Below are 16109 nucleotides of genomic sequence, written 5' to 3' on the forward strand. Positions count from 1 at the left end.
AGTACTGGTCTATCTTTGCTCCCCAGCTCAAAGTACCAGAGGTTTTCAAACTGACTGTGGTGGCAGCTTGGTCCTGTCTGGCCATATTGAGAGCTGGTTGGTAAGCGCTGCTTTAACCATCACTGTGGCCCCTGCTTGCTTATACTTTAGACTCTGAGCAACATCAGTTAGGGCTGTAGAAATGAACAACAGATGCCCAAGGTCCCCTGAAGCCAGCCTGGGAAAATCTTCCTATTATCACTCAGTTCTTAAGTCTGTTTGAAACTTTGAGACCTAAAGGGAGTCTTTAGGGTTGTGTTATGATGATGTAATTGCTCCCGAGACCTAGTCTGAAACTCCGGGAACCCCTGAGTGAGAGGTTCCCGCTGGGTCTCACATAGACATAGTGCTCCTCGCCTTTCTGCTCCAGTCCACCCTCTAGTATCAACAACTGTTGCTTCCTTAAACAGCATGTCATTTCTCCAGCCTTCCTGGAGTGCTCCACAAGGCACTTTCTAGTGCAGGTCCTGCCACTCACTGCCCTAGTATGCCACTTTCCAGCCATGGGGCTTCAGGTGCGTGACGACACGGCTCAATTGCTTCAGAGTGACCTTGATTAAATAACGTGTGTCAAGTATTGACACAGCTCTGAGAACACAAGCTTCTATTAGTATTTCACTGCCTCCCCATATCCTTCCCAGGCAGACCCTTCTGCATGTGATGATTTATGGCAATCCTTGCCTCTGCCCTGGTCTCTCTCCTTTCCCTATTTTTGTGCATCCACTAGAGCACAAATTGCATGGAGTCAGGAGCTGTGTTTTGCTCGATACTTTATCCCTAGCACTTAAAGCCCTCTCTGACAAGTCACAGGTGCTGAATGGATGGCTAACTAAGTGGATGCTGTGCTCGGCCAGCTGAGCTCTGCCAGCTGTGCTCTGCCAGCTGTGCTCTGCCAGCTGTGCTCTGCCAGCTGAGCTCTGCCAGCTGTGCTCTGCCCTTCCTTCCCCTCTGGCCCCTCCTTCCTGGTTCAGCTCACGCAGCCCTGCTGTGGCAAGCCATTCTGACTACCTTCCTTCCTGAGCAAGGCCAGGCCTCCCACAGCAGCTTTGCACAGTCAAACAACAGATCGCCCTGGATGGAAATCTAATTCCCTTGAGGGCTGCTTTACCTTCTCATTATATGGTGGACTGAGCAGGCACTCGCAACACCCTCGATGGATGGATGGAAGATAGAAACAATTCACATACCAATGGGATGACCAACCACGCTTCGTTAGCTAGACCTATTCGTCTTGGGATATTGTGGGTCTACTTTTGCCCTTTTCCTCCCAGATATTGATGAATTCTGTCTTCATTTCCTTATTTCAGAGTGCACATCCTTAATCTTTCTCTCCAATACTCTGTCCCCTTTGATGTCCCCAAGGGAGATACTTGAGACTTACCATAATATATACTTAATGAAACTTATTTCTTAGCACAGGCTTTGGTATGTGAGGTAGCTATAAGTCCCATAATCCTAGGTGCCCTGGCACTGCCTTGAACTCTGGTAGCCTAGTCTCTACGTACTGCCCTACCTAAGTAAGCGCATGCCTGCTGTGGCTCCCAGGTAAACAGGCGTCTCATGATGCTTAGAGGCTGGGATCAACTCAGTGGACATTTTCATGCATTCGGCCAGGTATGTGTCTATTTCATTTGTTTTCTGAGCATATTTTGAGATTCCAGGACCTAAGGAAAGATACAGAAGGTGAAAATCTTAATAAATAAATAATAAGTAAATAAATGTGTGGGGCGTACCTTGACCATGTCAAAGAAAAGTGCTTGCTAAGAAAAACAGAAGGAAACGCTTCTCAATGTGACATATACTATGCTGTGTTACTCGTGGTAAATTTTGATTATCAACTTAATTGTAGTCAGAAGCACCAGGTGAATGAACTAACAAGGTGCCCTAATCCTAACCCTTTGTACGTGTCTGTGAGGCTGGCTGAAGAGAGGTTTAGCTGGAGGGGAAAGATACAGATGCAGGCAGCACTATCCTGGGGCTAGAGTTCCAGACTGAGCAAAAAAGGGGGAAGGAGAAAGCTGGGGGAGGACCTTTCCTGCTTCCCCTTCTGCCCAGAGGTGAGGAGCTCCTGTTCCTGCGGGGTAAAAGGGATAACTGGGGCAGGAAACCAACCAATCACTGAGCACCCTGACTCTGAAACCACAGTCAGAGAAAGAACATACCCTGTATTTGAGACCTGGGCCAGGGAGAGAAACATCTTTATCCCTGAATCCAGGAGTAAAGACATGTGCCCTGGATGTGAAACTCGTGTCAAAGAAACACACCCTGTCCCTAGAATCAGAACCAGAGGAAGAAATATGCCCTGGTCCTAAGATCAGAGTCACAAAGCTAAAAAGGACCAGGGAAAGAATATGCCCTGGTCCTAAGATTCGAGTCAAAAAGCTAAAAAGGACCAGGGAAAGAATATGCCCTGGTCCTAAGATTCGAGTCAAAAAGCTAAAAAGGACCAGGGAAAGAAACACAGATTGGCCATGAGGCTGGAGCCATCTCTGCCCCTGACCAGCTAAACTGTCCAATCCCGGAACAGGGAAAAATTAACCAATCCCCTTTCTCCCTGGGAAAATCTCCACTTCTAAGAAGCCCTATATAAGCCTCTCCACCCCTTCAGTTAAGAGCTGCCCTGGAGTGGCAGAGGCAGCCATTCTCCTGGACTCCTCCTTCCCAAATCTCTTTCTCAAGTCTTGGGTCATGACCTTTATTTGCCACCCAGAGAAGAAGAACCTGGCTGGGATGTCCGTTAGGGGACCAAGATGAAAAACCTTGCTGAGACACTCCCTAGGCGGAGCAGAACAGAACCTTGCTAGGACTCTTCTTAAGGGGCTGAGCAAGGCCAGCGGAGGTTGTTACATTTCTGCAGGGGCTTTTCCATAGCACAGTGTTATGTTAGCAGAAGAAACATCTTGGGCCAGAGAAGCAGAGAGCTATCGGCTAGGACACTCCCATAAGGGAGCAGAGCAGAACTCAGCTGGAGTGGCTCTCCAGGAGAGGGGCAGGATCCCTATATCCTGCAGGGAGACAATCCCCCACCGCACCCCAGCTTCAGGTAGTCTGGCTTTCAGATAGTCCGGACACCTTTCCTCCAGGACTGAGCTGTCCTATTGCGGCTCTACCTAACCGCACCCCCACAGCTGTCCTATTGTGGCTCTACCCCCTTCCCAGAGCTGTTCTCTTGTGGCTCTACCCCTCCAGAGCTATCCTATTGAGGCTCTAAGTATATCCTGGCTTCCGGGTATGTCAGGATATCCCAATACCACTACTGTACCACATTTCCCTACAGTCCCCATGCTTCCTCACCAAGGTGGGCTGCTTCCCTTAGAATCAAGAGCCGGTATAAGTGCTTCTTCCCTTAACTCCCAAGTGTTTCGTCATAGCTGTGAAAAATGTAGCTAATGCCTATGGCTTTGCTTATGATGTAATTTCAAACTGTTGCCAGTGGAAGCCTGGTGTTCAGCAGTTCAGCCACAGGGTGGTGCAATTTCATATTCAATTGAGACATGTCCTCTGGCTCTATGGTGGCCTGTTAGCCACTTTTGGATGATCCTGCCATGGGGCTATACTTAGCAACATGAGTTCCTAGAGGGCCGCGGTAAAGATGACATTTAGCACAAAAGTTTAAGTAAAGTACCCCACACACTGGCTTTTCCGGAAACGACAGAACAGGTCACCAACTTGCTATGTCATAGCCGTGCCCTAAAATTTATGCCGTTTCTTCCTTTGTTAGAATGAACAGAAACAGAATCTGCATGTCCAACGAGTCTGTTCCACTCCAGCACCACGCCTCCCTACTAAGACTGTTTCTTCCATTTTAGAGCAAACTAACGGTTGCTATGGAGAGCACTGGAGCTGGACTCCTGACCTGCTGAGTTTAGCACTGCGTGGTTCCAGCTCACTTTGAGGTGAATTCCAGAGCGCTTCCTAGCAAGAATTCACTTTCAAGGTTATTATTCAAATGGGCTTTTCAAGAGCCTGTTTGCCTAACACAAATGAGACACTCCAAGCCGTGTTAGCAGCTCGCTTCTGACTCAGGAAACCCTTTGTTTTGTTAACTCTGATTGGAGGAGAAACTCCAGTATTTGCTGAGCCAAACACCTGCATCCACGGGATGAGTCTCAGAAGAAAGACATCTGCTGTAATCGTTTATTGTAGTTTAAAGTGGAGTCTGAAGTGAAGGGTGGAACTTCTAGGAACTCAGGAGCTCTGCCCCATTACTGCGAGGCCCAAGAGGCTCTGGGTAGCATGGCATTCCCTCCCCAACCCTGCCTAGTTCCTGGACAAACTACATAAATCGGTGGAAGCTACAGGCCATCTGATAAAAAGCCAGCTCTCCTCTGGGATCTAGATTACCTGTTTGAAAAGAAACAGGATGTTCCTGGCTCCAAAGGCCAAGAGACGATGATCACAGGGACGGTGGTGAGATGTGGTGTCTGGTGCAGGATGAAGAGCAGGCTGGAGCAAGCCAGGGAGATGGCAGTCAGCCAGCCTTGGGTGTGACCTTAAAATTGACTTGGGCTGGGAGCTGGAGTGGGGGGGGATGAAGATGGGGGGCAGTTATCAGCATATAAAGCAGTGTTTCTGTGGGGCCTGGCTCACCAGCCAGATTCTTGCCACTTATGGGGTACTAATCCTCCAGGCTTTTGTTTCCCTCCTTGGAACACAAGATTTAGATGACCCTAGCCCTAAAAGTCTGTGATCTGCTCTTCCCTGCCTGTGAAGAGACCAAAAGTGGTTATGATTTTCCTCCAACTTGCAGAGCTGAGTCTAAAAATAAAGAGAACAGGAGATCATGCCATCAGAAGCCCCCAGGGACTTTTAGAAACATAAATCTCTAGGCTCCAGCCCAGATCTGTTGACCCCAGGAACTCTGGTAGTAGAGGGCCTCACATCCATGCTCTAAGAGGTCCGCTCCTCCCCTACCCCCATCCAGTAGTTCAGGGCTCTGAGTCTAAGAGCCACTGGCTCAGTGGTCTGACAGCCGGTTCCATCAGTTGCCAGCCTAAGTAACTTTAAACAAGTGGCCTGACCTGTCTGAATCTGCTGCTCCCATTTTTAAAACATGGCTACCGCGACTCACCCAGCCAATCCTAAGAGTGAGAAAACCCATGTTGAGTTCTTAGTGCCAGACACACAGGAGAGCCCTGTTGATGAGAACTATTACTGTTCAATCCTCTCTTTCTTTCTCTCTTGCTCTTTCTCTGTCTCTCTCTCTCTGTCTCTCTCTGTTGTTGGGAATCTAACTGTTAAACTGGGAGCGTAGACCCCAGCCCCTCACATCTATCCCAGCCCCCAGGCCTGAGTTGTATTGGTCTGGACTCCAAATCCCAGCAGGCCAGGTCCCTGGGGGGGGCGTGTCAGGACCATTCCCACAGAGTATTTAAATGAACTCCCCAAAGAGGAACACCATGGTCTCTTTTCCTTCCTCCTGGTGATCACATTTGTGGCCTCCCGGTTCCCCCTCGGGGCCACCTGAGAGCGCAGAACTCCCATTAAAGCTGGATATTTCTTAATTTGGCTTGTTTTGATTTGGCTTGATTGGGAATTTGCATCAGCAGAGAACTCGCGTTAGGGAATATTCCTTACACTAACCAAGGACATCATGACTCTAAAGCCTGGACAGCACCACTGGGCCACACCTTCAACACCTCAGCTATTTTTAAATTTGCTTATTTTTCAAGGATTGATGTTGATGAAGATAATGATGATGATGTCAGTAATAGGAACTGACCATGGGAGACACTGTCTACAGCTAGGCTACCTCCATGACTGGATTGAGGCAGAGTCCTACTGTGCTGTCCAGGCTGACCCGAAGCTTAGGATCCTCCTGCACACCTGTGCTTCTAGGCCTGGCTTAAAGTCATTTTACAGTGGCCATAAAGTACCGGTAGCTCCACTGTGTTCCTTGCTTGTCTCTGTGCTGGCTCCTCTGCCCCTGGGTACTACCAGAGCCTCTCAGGCCCTCGAGTCCCATTCGCCCCACTTCCCTGGCCTTCATCTCACCTTTCACTTGACATTCCTGTAGCTGGTGCACCACGCCTGTGTCGTTCTCCTTCTCGGCGGGCCACTTGTAGATGTACAAGTTGGTGTGAGAAGACCCTGCGTCCAGCACAATCCCAAACTGAGGGCGAAGCAAATTTAAAAGTTTATCAGCATGGCACATGCTTGTCCATATTTAGCTTGCAAAGCAAGTAGACAGCGGCAGGAATTTCTTCACACCATAAAGAGAAAGTACTCTAACCCACGGGGAACATTTGGCACTGGAGACTAGAGTCACCCAATCCCAAGGATTACCAGTGTACTGTTCTAGATAAGGACTCTCAATGCAGGCTGCATTGAGAATCTTACAAACATTCGGGCCATGCCCGGGGCAGGTCCAAGCCATGGGGTTATTTAGAAAATGTTCAGTTATTCTAGTGCAGATGCAACTGATAAGGAAGTTCTGTGGAAGGAACAGAAAATAAATTCAGTGCTTCCCAAACTTGTCCACACCCTGGGATCACCCAAGAACTCCACAGGCTGAGGCCCAGGCCCACATCAGACACTGGTTTAAAAGTGGTCTGGTCATGAGCATAGTCACAAGATCCTATGAGACCCTTATGTGCAGACAAGCCTGGCAACCATTGAGCTAACCCACGAAGGCTGCATATAAGGTCATCTGATTTGGGTTCAGTGAGTGTGGAGTGTATTTTAAGAGAGAGAAACACTACGTGTGCTTGCTTTTTTTTTTTATTCCAAAAATAACTCTGAAGTTGTATTCAGTATATTCTAAGGTAAATAAGTTTCATGTTCACAGCTCTTTAAAAGGAGAAGGTCATAAGAATAAGGGAAATCAGGAGACAGGGAGAGCAGGGAGGGCGCTCAGGCCAGAAAGTGCTTCGAGCCCCTGCATCCACATGAGAAGCCAGACATGGTGGTGTACGCTTGCAATCCCAACGCTCAGACCCAAAGTAGAGAGGTGGGTCTGAGGTTAGCTGGTCAGCTAGCCTGACCTAATCAGCAAGGACCAGGCCCCAGCCAGGGCTCTGCTCAAAGAATAAGGTAGATGGCACCTGAGGAGGAACGACACCTGACACCCGAGGGTGCCTTCTGGCCTCCATGTGCATATGCACACATGTGTAAATGTGCCCATACCCACGTGTTCCTGACACATGGAGAGGAAGAGGAAGAGGAAGAGGCAGTGTGAAGATGAACTAGGTGGGTAGAGGAGAAAAGGAAGAGTAATGTCCCCACACTGGATTTCATGAGTGTGCTGACCATGTCCAGCATTTTAGACGTAAATTATCAGGGGCTATTTTTATCATTTCAATATAGATAAGAAACTACCAGAAGGTTAAAAAAAATTCTAACTTGAAGCAGACCAGAATCAAGGCCTTATCCATGGAACATGGAGCAAAGGCCGAGTGCCAGGCTCCAGGGAGATGCTCCCTCCTAAGGACAAGCCAAGGACAGCTCTAGCATGGCGCGAGGATGTACCCCAGTGAACTTCTGCCCAGTGCACACTCATCTGACCGCCGGCAAAATCAAGATACAGAAAGCTTGCTAGCCCCAGCAGGCTTCCTCTTAGTCATTCTCCCCAAGGAGCAATGGCCATTCTGACGTTTGACATCACAGATGACCTTCGTCGTCAACTGTAACAAAGGGAAATCACCTAGCACAGCCACTCGGTATAATCCCTGTCACGCTACACTGTAAAGTGCATTTAAACTGTACCTTTGTCCATGCGTTTCCATGGCTAGGGAGTATCGCACTGCGTGCACAAACTATGTTTCTATTCATTCTGATGTTGATGGACATCGGATCATTTCTAAGTGAGACTATTAGCAACATAGCTGCCTTGAACATTCTTGGGAATTTTGTGCTTATGGAGTATTTTTTAAGCTATTTCTCACCTGGAGTAAACTACCCAGTGTCCATTTTGATAAACTGATATTCACTTTTGATTATATTCCTAAATTGGGGATAAATCTGATGTCAATTAGCATTGTCTGCCATGGACTTTGTGAGAACACCATGATGGAACACAGTTTGTTTTCCTACATAAGTATGTGTATGTAAGTGGTGCCCTGTGAGTGTGTATGTTCACATACATGTTGGCACATGTGTGTGATGACACCAGGATCTTCCTTAGTTGCTCTCCCGCTGGTTCACAGGGGTGGGATCACCAATATAACTGGTCTGTCTAGCCAGTTTGCGATGGGATCTCCTGTCTCCAGCTTCTGAGTGGTGAGATTATAGACAGGCTGCCATGCCCTCCGACATATGGTTCTGGGACCAGAACTCGGATCCTCCTGCTCACCAGCAAGTGCTTCACCAGTGCTGTCTTCCTAGCCCTAGAATACACGGGTTTTACTCATCTCTAACAGGGAAGCAAGAAAAACAAAGCAGAGAAATAGTCCCATTTGCGCTGCACAGTTCAAAACCTGCTCTTCCACTTGAAAATTGTGTGTGTGATATGTATTTATATTATATAAGTCCACATTGTCTCATCTATTAATACCTAAGAGCAGAAAAGGCAGGAGTGAGGATGTAAGAGACCACCCAGGCCCACTAGGAATAGCTAAAGGTAAAGCCTCTTGGGTCATTCCATTTCACTGGGAGGCACCAGTGTGCAGACTTCCTAAGAATGCTTGACCCTCCCACACCACCTCAATGTTCTCTGCCTTGTTATGTACAGTGGGGAGTCTCTTTAATTATTAGTTTTATGTGCTCAAAAAATAGTATCTGTATACTTGCCCTAAGTATAACCAAGAAGCAAAGAGGCCGGGCTCCTCTGAGACATGGGAATCCAAGATGGCTTAGTTAGGTAATCACAGTGGGCAGGAGGGGCTGCTGACTGGGGTCTAGAGCATTTAAACCACTGGGAAACCTCCCAGAGTTTGAGAAAAGGCTCTTGGATTAAACAATAAAAAAATTCTGTTGTTCCCAGCAGGGCCCCTGAGTTCTTCCTACCAGAATATGTTCCAGCCACAGTGGCATATGATAAAAGCTGGCGAGACAGCAGAAAGCAGCCTTTATCTAGAATCAGGAGGCCCTGGTCTTTCTATTTTTGTCAGCATGAAGCCTCCCTTCCAGGAGAGCCGAAGAGCTGGCCTTGCTGCTGTCCGCCTGTTTCTCTGAGGCCCTGTGCAGTGAGACAGTGGAGAGACGAAAACATTTATGCATCTGTCTGCAAGTGTTTAAGAAGGTGGCCCTGAGCAGTCCTCAGGGATAGAGGACATTTCAGCCCATGCGTGGCACCAAAGGCTAACCCGTGAGGGCTGGTTTAGGTTGCTCCAAATTGTTTCACAGAACAAAGAGTTGACACTTTGAGAACAGCTAAAGCTGGACTGTCAATGTTGTCAGTCTACACATTAGGGGCGTTTGCCTCCTGTGGTTCCAGTGTCCCCCAGGAGCCCAGATAGCCCCCACCTTGTGCCTGTCCACTACCACAGCATTCTCCAGAGTATGTTCCAGGGAGAACCGGGCCACGGAAACTTGGTGAATAACCTTGCCAGGAGTCTGGGGCACGTCCCTTCGCCCTCCCTCCTGGACCCATCATCCCGTTAGCTAGTGAATATGCCAGGGAAATCTGACCAGGAGGAAAAAGCATTGTTTTCCTGCAGCTCACATGCAGGGCATTTCTAGAAGCCCCTATGAGTATGCCTTTCATTTTAAAGAAAAAAATTAATATTCCAATGGTGAGGAAGAAATCTGGCCTCCACTATTATTATCATTATACTACTATTATTGTTTCAATAGTATTTTCCATTTTAAGATTACTAAGGACCTATTCAACATCACCTAGAAAACAAAGGGGAAAGACATTTGAAATTCCATCTAGATGCTTTTATTGTCACTTTATCACCAAACCTTTGCTTCCTCCCAGTGTTTTTTATGTGTGCATTTTTTCACAGGGTAGTGATCCGTCTGTGCAAACGACTTTGCTCTCAGCTACCTACAGTCTCGTACTAGAAAGCAGTGACCCTGGGGCTGCTTTACACACTACCCCAAACCGCACCTCCCAGTGCTTTAGCTAATGGTTTCCTCTCCCGTTTGAATATGCTGGGAGCTGACTCCCCACATGCATAAGCTGGGAGGTGGGGCCTGATGGGAGTGGTGTGTGCAGGACATAAAAATGCTACTTTCAGGAGTAAACTCGCGAACCAATGAGTGGGCTTTGGGAAGGGGGTCTGTCTTTTCTGAACCCACTGCCCTACGAAGAAGAGGGGTTTTCTCCTTCTGTGAACACAGCATCCAGAGATTCGTCCTTGCTAGACTTGAAGTACACAAATTCGTGGACCTTGGACTTCCCACTCTTCCAGAAGCTGAAGAAAGCAAACACCAATCTTTATAAATTCCACTTGCACGGCAGTCTGCTAGAGTAGTTCAAAAGGGACTCTGACTGCAGCTACCAGGAGCAAATTCACAGGGCCGCTTCGGAAATACTGACTCTTTAGCCCATCCCCTGTAAAGGTCTTGTAGCTTTAACAGTAACTGTTGCAGCCCTGTTGGTCTGGCTCAGGGAGCCTGGATTTATAAACAAAGCTTATCTTTTACAATGTGTTTCTAATCCCTATAAACAGGCTACAGGGAGCCACGGAGATGCTGGTGGAGCTGATAAACATTTAGGAAACTATTTATTCTTTTCTTTTTCTTTAGAGTTACTTGTTCTTGAATAGAAACTCTTATTTTTCTGGTTTTAAACCTGTGCTAAAACACGCCTAACACAGACTATCCTATGTGAACCATTTTGAGGTGAACCGCCTTAGCAGTTGGTGATTGTGTTATCACTGCTGTCCAGCAATCATTGCCATCCGTTTCCATGTGCCGCCTTTAAAACTGGATAATGTTAAAAATACGGTAAAGTAAAAATAACAACAGCTATTTTCCAAGAGTACAAGCCAAAGCAAATTCTTTCAAGGTCTCCATAAAAAGAGAGAACCACAAATGCCAGTTCCAGAGTACCATCTCAGTCTGCTTTGAAAAGGCAGATTTGGGGAAGTCCACTACCCGTCAGCAGAAGTGAGAAACTGCAGAGCGCTGCAGAAACCCCAAGGCACTAAGGCAGACGGGGCTTCCATGGAGTCTGTAAAGGGGTGTTTACAGTGGACCACTGCCCACAGTTTATGTTGCAATGGATGCTCTCACAAGCCACCTCTCGCTTTATTCCATTTAATCCCAACTCATCCTCCAAGTAGGTGTTATTACTATTCACTTGACATGCAGGGAAAATTAGGTTAAGAGGAAGGAATCTACCTTGTTTACATCCACTGTTACTGTGATTGGAAAAAAAAGTCCTGCCCCTTGAGCCTACTTTCCTGACCACAAGCCTGAGGCTTGGTATAGGGTTAGTTAGAACATCAAAATGTGGGATAGTCATGCGCAAAGGTATCAACCAATGGCCAGTGTCCATATGAGCAAGGGATAGGGCAAAAATCAAAGCCTTTTCTCCACCTAGACCCACGGACACAGAAGCACTCTTTCAAGGACAAAATCAGACATTGCTATGAACTGTCCACTCCATTAAAGCCTTTCTTCTTAGAAGCATAGACTGATCACCTAAAAGTGCATACTTAGTACTGGTACTCAGTAATTCACTGACTTCTGTGCCAAGAGAACGCCTTAGGATGTCTGTTGAAGAAAGATTCCTGACCTTTCTTTTTGCACATTCACACTGAGGGTAAACAGGATGTCTGGAGGGTCCTGGGCTGGTGGTCTGCCACCCCACTGACATCCCCGTGTCCAAGAAGGATGCAGTTTTTTCTTCAGATCCTGTTCACTTTACCGAGTCAGCAACTTTTTATAGCATCCCCACTCAATTCAAGTGCAGGACTGGCTGTGAGCTACCACAACATTGTGATTATTTGACCAATGATTATTTCCTCCCCCTCAGTGTATATAATTTTCCAGTGTTGCTCACTGGTATATTTCCAGAACCCCAATGACTGTCTTTTAAATGATGAGTACATAAGATGTATGCAAGACAAATGGAACCCAGTCCCTGTCCTCAGTATGTTTAGAACTGGGTAGTAGCTGACCAAGTAAGTATGTGGACACAATAAAGACCTCTTGCTGTGTTATGCCAGAGGTATCCCAGACATGAGGTCACCACCTCCTCAGCAAGACTGAACCCAAACCATGTTAAGCAGAAACAAAATAGGGCTAGATCATCTGAACGAAACAAAGAATCTGTGTGCAAACAGTCAGATAAGTGCTGTCTTTTACATGGTCATTTTAGAAGTGAAAACAACCAATTCTGCATGTCTATGGATCCTGCACTCACGGAGAATGGCAGGAACAATATGGCAGATGGCAGAGCAAAAATATGCAAGTGGAAGAGCAAAAACATTTCCTAAAATTTGTTTATACTGGGTGTTGGCAGTCCTTCTGTCTATGTGTTGCTTTTATTAGTTAATGAATAAAGAAGCTGTTTCAGCTAGTGACCTAGCAGAATAGAGCTAGGCATGGAAAACTAAACTGAATGCTGGGAGAAAAAAAGGTAGAATCAGGGAGAAGCCACGTAGCCCTGCTAGAAACAGGCACTGAATGGAACTGTACCCGAAGATGAGAACCTGTGGAATCCTTCCAAACTAATATGGCTTGATGGACCAAGAACCCCTGAAAGGCTGCCATAAACACCCCTAAAAATTACTTTGCCCATCAAAAAGCAGGAAGCAGTTTGGAGAGAACTACAGCCATATTCCATAAATGATTGTTTATAAATGTTTGTTTACATTTAAAGGAGGCTATGCTATAGAGATTTGCATTGGCATGAATATTGGTTTATTGACACAAATTTAAGGTCAATTTTGTTATATGTATATTTCTGCTCTTGATTAAGGTATTGTGTTTGTGTAGTTCATTTAAAAAAATGTAATGTATAATTAAGAAATATAGGGTAATACGTAATCATCTATAATAGTCAAGTTTGTAGTCATGTTAGTTAGGTTTTCTAGATATACAAAGATATGTTTCAGTTAGATATGTATTCTTCAAATCTTCCAGAGCTCTTTAGAATATGGCATTTAAAATGTTTTAAGAACTTAGGACTTTTCATGACAATGAGACACATCTGCTCCTGGAGAAAGAAGGCAGAGTCAGTGAGACACCATGGAGCCGCCAGACGAGAAAGATGCAAGCCACCAGTCAAAACCTTGCTGGTAGATCCTCATGATAAAATATAAAATAATAGAAATGGGTTAATTTAATATGTAAGAACTTTCTAGAAATACACTAGTCATTGATCAAGAAATGTTTTAAATAATATAGTTTCTGTGTGATTATTTGGGGTCTGAGCTGCTGGGCAGTCGGGAAATGAACCAGCAGTTTCTTACAACTCATACTAAACCTGTACAGGTTCTTCTTGCCAATGTTCCCTAAAAAACTATAATAGTATAACAACTATTTGCTTAGATGTTATATTATATTGGGTTTTATGGGAAATCTAGAGAAGATTTTAAATATATAGGAATTATATCTCAGAACCTCAGATAGGTTCTATGCAAATATTACCCTTTGGGTATCATAAAGGGCTTGACTAGCCACAGATTTTTTTCTAAATGTAATTTTTTATTGATTCTTTGAGAATTTCACATTATACATCCAAGCTCCACTTATTTCCCAGTCCTTCCAAATCTACTACCTACCCTTGTAACCTCCCCACCAAAAGAAAATAAAAAATTAAAATGAAAAAAATAAAAGAAAAAAGTCTTGCCACGCCTTCTGGGCAACGACCTGCTGCTCTCATACCTCACAGCTGCCGCATCTTTGGTCCTCTCCTGTCACCTGCCTTTCCCGCCTCTCCATCACGTGTTCATTCATCATAGTCATTCACCGTAGTGGCCTTGGGACCTGTGCTGTGTCATGCCATACGCCCTTTTGCCCTAACAGCTTTACTTGCAAATGTTCGCTGCAGTGAGTCCTTGGTCTGGTTCAAGGCTTCTGGCCTCTGCTACCCTATCAGTACTGGACCCTCACCAAAACTCCTCTCAGAGAGCCTGCTATTGCCCAGAGTCACGGAGATCCTGTGCCTAGGGTTCCATAGGACTGGCCCCTTCACACCCTCCAGTTGTTCATGGAGGGGGTAGATGTTTGGGGTGGGACAGCTCAAGGCCCTGGATCTGGGCCTGGGTGGTAGCTGAGTTGGTCAACCCAGGGCCTCCTTTGGGCCTCACCCTGCCCCTGCAAGGGGTGGAGCCAGTTCTCCCATGCCCATACCACAGATTTTGATACTCAAAGGTGGGTGTCTTGGAACCCATAGACTCTGAGGGCCAACTGTGTATCTTACTAATTAACTTCTCAACATAGTTTAGTAGGCTGTGATGTGACGACCACACAATAAAAATGGTTCCATTTTTTGTTTCTTGTTTTAGATTTTAAAAACGTTCTCATACTCCATATCCACTCAACTGACCTTTGAACATTTCATTCCCAATATGTGATAGAACTCTTACTGAAATAAGCAAGGAACTTTAACAAATGACCAGCTTTTGTATGTAAAATGATCTTCATATAAAATCAATCAGCAATGTTTCCATATTCGCTTCAATGGCAGTAGCTGCTCCTGTGATATTATTACCTTTTATCTAATGAATGTCAAAGACCCGACTCCCTTTTGTCAAACAATGGAACAAAGCAGAAGCCCGGCAGATTTGAAGATCACTGCGAGTGAAGGAGCCAGCTCTGACCACAGCAAACACGGGGAACACAAGGCGCAAGTGTTACCTTCTCTTTGCCCTGTGGTGCAATACTGAAGCAAAAAGGTCAGACCGAGAAGGCAATCACTTACTTTCGGAGCTGGTAAACAAATAGCAAAAGCAAGATGTCATGAGGCTTTAGCTGCGAGTGAAGTCTTGCCAGGAGAACCAATGCCACTAAACATTAAAGGCAAGAGACCACCATCAATGAGACGGCACCAACTTCTATCCTGACAAAGCGGCTGCTGTACCCAGAACAACTGGGGTGAACTTGTGTGACAAACAGATGCCAACGGAACACCCACGCCTTTCTACACAGTGAGTGACGTGGGTGGCAATAGCTTCAGAAGCAGGGCATGCATCTGACTTTGCCGGCTCATAGGTCATCATCTTCTCATCAGTAGAATGACTGTTTTTCAAAATGTGGGTTTCAGGACTTAACTTCGGCACATGTCACTGCATAGGTATACATATGTGTTCACTGGCCCACTCGTGTGGGATGTGCCCCTTATAGAAATGTTTATTATCTTTTCAGCTTGAACAGAAAACGGTGTATTTTAATGTATATATAAATTTACCACGTTTTTAAGTTAGACAATAAAGCAAAAATAATGACTGCATTACAAATATTTGTAATTTCACTTGCCTTAACATTTTCTGGCAACGGTTTGTTCTGGGTCAATCCCACAGCAATCAAAGCTATCACGGCCAAGAGAAAGAAGACACTGAGGATGATCAAGATGTTTTTGGAACAAAATCTCTTCACCTTAGAATCTAAAATGAAAACCAAAACATGAGTAAGAAATCAATAAACAATGAATTTTCTTCCCTTTTTGTCTGGTTTTATTATGACTATCCAGAAACACCAGAGACATTAATATGAAGCCCTATTTGTATCCACCAGATAGTTACAAATAATTGGAAACAACTGAAGAATAAGAAGGTTTTTCTGTACCATGAAGACCAAACCAAGCAGGTTGTATGGGAGAAAGGATGGGTAAAACTGGTGTGGAATGAGGAAGAGTATCATGGCTGCCTCATTTAATGGATCTGGTGTATCTAGAAAAGATAAGTAACAACTAACAGAAGACAGAATCGCCCTCTTTATTCTTAAACTATACATATACACAAAAAATATTTAATTTGCTAAAGAAAAAAAAAGACACCAATCATATGTACACCATCAAACATCAAATCCTGCCACAGCAGAGCATGTTCTGGCTTGACATGCCTTTTGGATGCCATCACCTCTATATGGTAAGCTGGCAATCACCTTGAGACTGAGGGGTTTTAAACTCTTTCAACTGTTATTCCATTAGCTAATCCATTCTGGTTTTAGTCAGACCCTAGCAAAGCAAGTTTTCAAAGCTCCAGTGAAGAATCACATAAAGTCACTTCACC

General features: G+C 45.4%; 1 protein-coding gene across 2 annotated transcripts in view; it reads right to left on the reverse strand.

The window, feature by feature from the left end:
* The window catches only part of Entpd1 (ectonucleoside triphosphate diphosphohydrolase 1), an 86851-nt gene that overhangs the window by 16326 nt on the left and 54416 nt on the right, over positions 1-16109 (reverse strand). Inside the window, exons 2-4 of one of the 2 annotated variants that reach the window (XM_041662039.1) lie at positions 15355-15482; positions 6034-6151; positions 1553-1703 (exon numbers count right to left, since the gene is read on the reverse strand). In XM_041662039.1, the coding sequence (XP_041517973.1) occupies positions 1553-1703; positions 6034-6151; positions 15355-15482 (397 nt within the window). The remainder of the gene's footprint in view (positions 1-1552; positions 1704-6033; positions 6152-15354; positions 15483-16109) is intronic. The other variant, XM_041662040.1, reaches the window with a different exon arrangement.

Source organism: Microtus oregoni, unplaced genomic scaffold, assembly GCF_018167655.1.
Source record: "Microtus oregoni isolate MIOR12 unplaced genomic scaffold, Mior012 000012F_ref0000307, whole genome shotgun sequence".
Classification (NCBI taxonomy): domain Eukaryota; kingdom Metazoa; phylum Chordata; class Mammalia; order Rodentia; family Cricetidae; genus Microtus; species Microtus oregoni.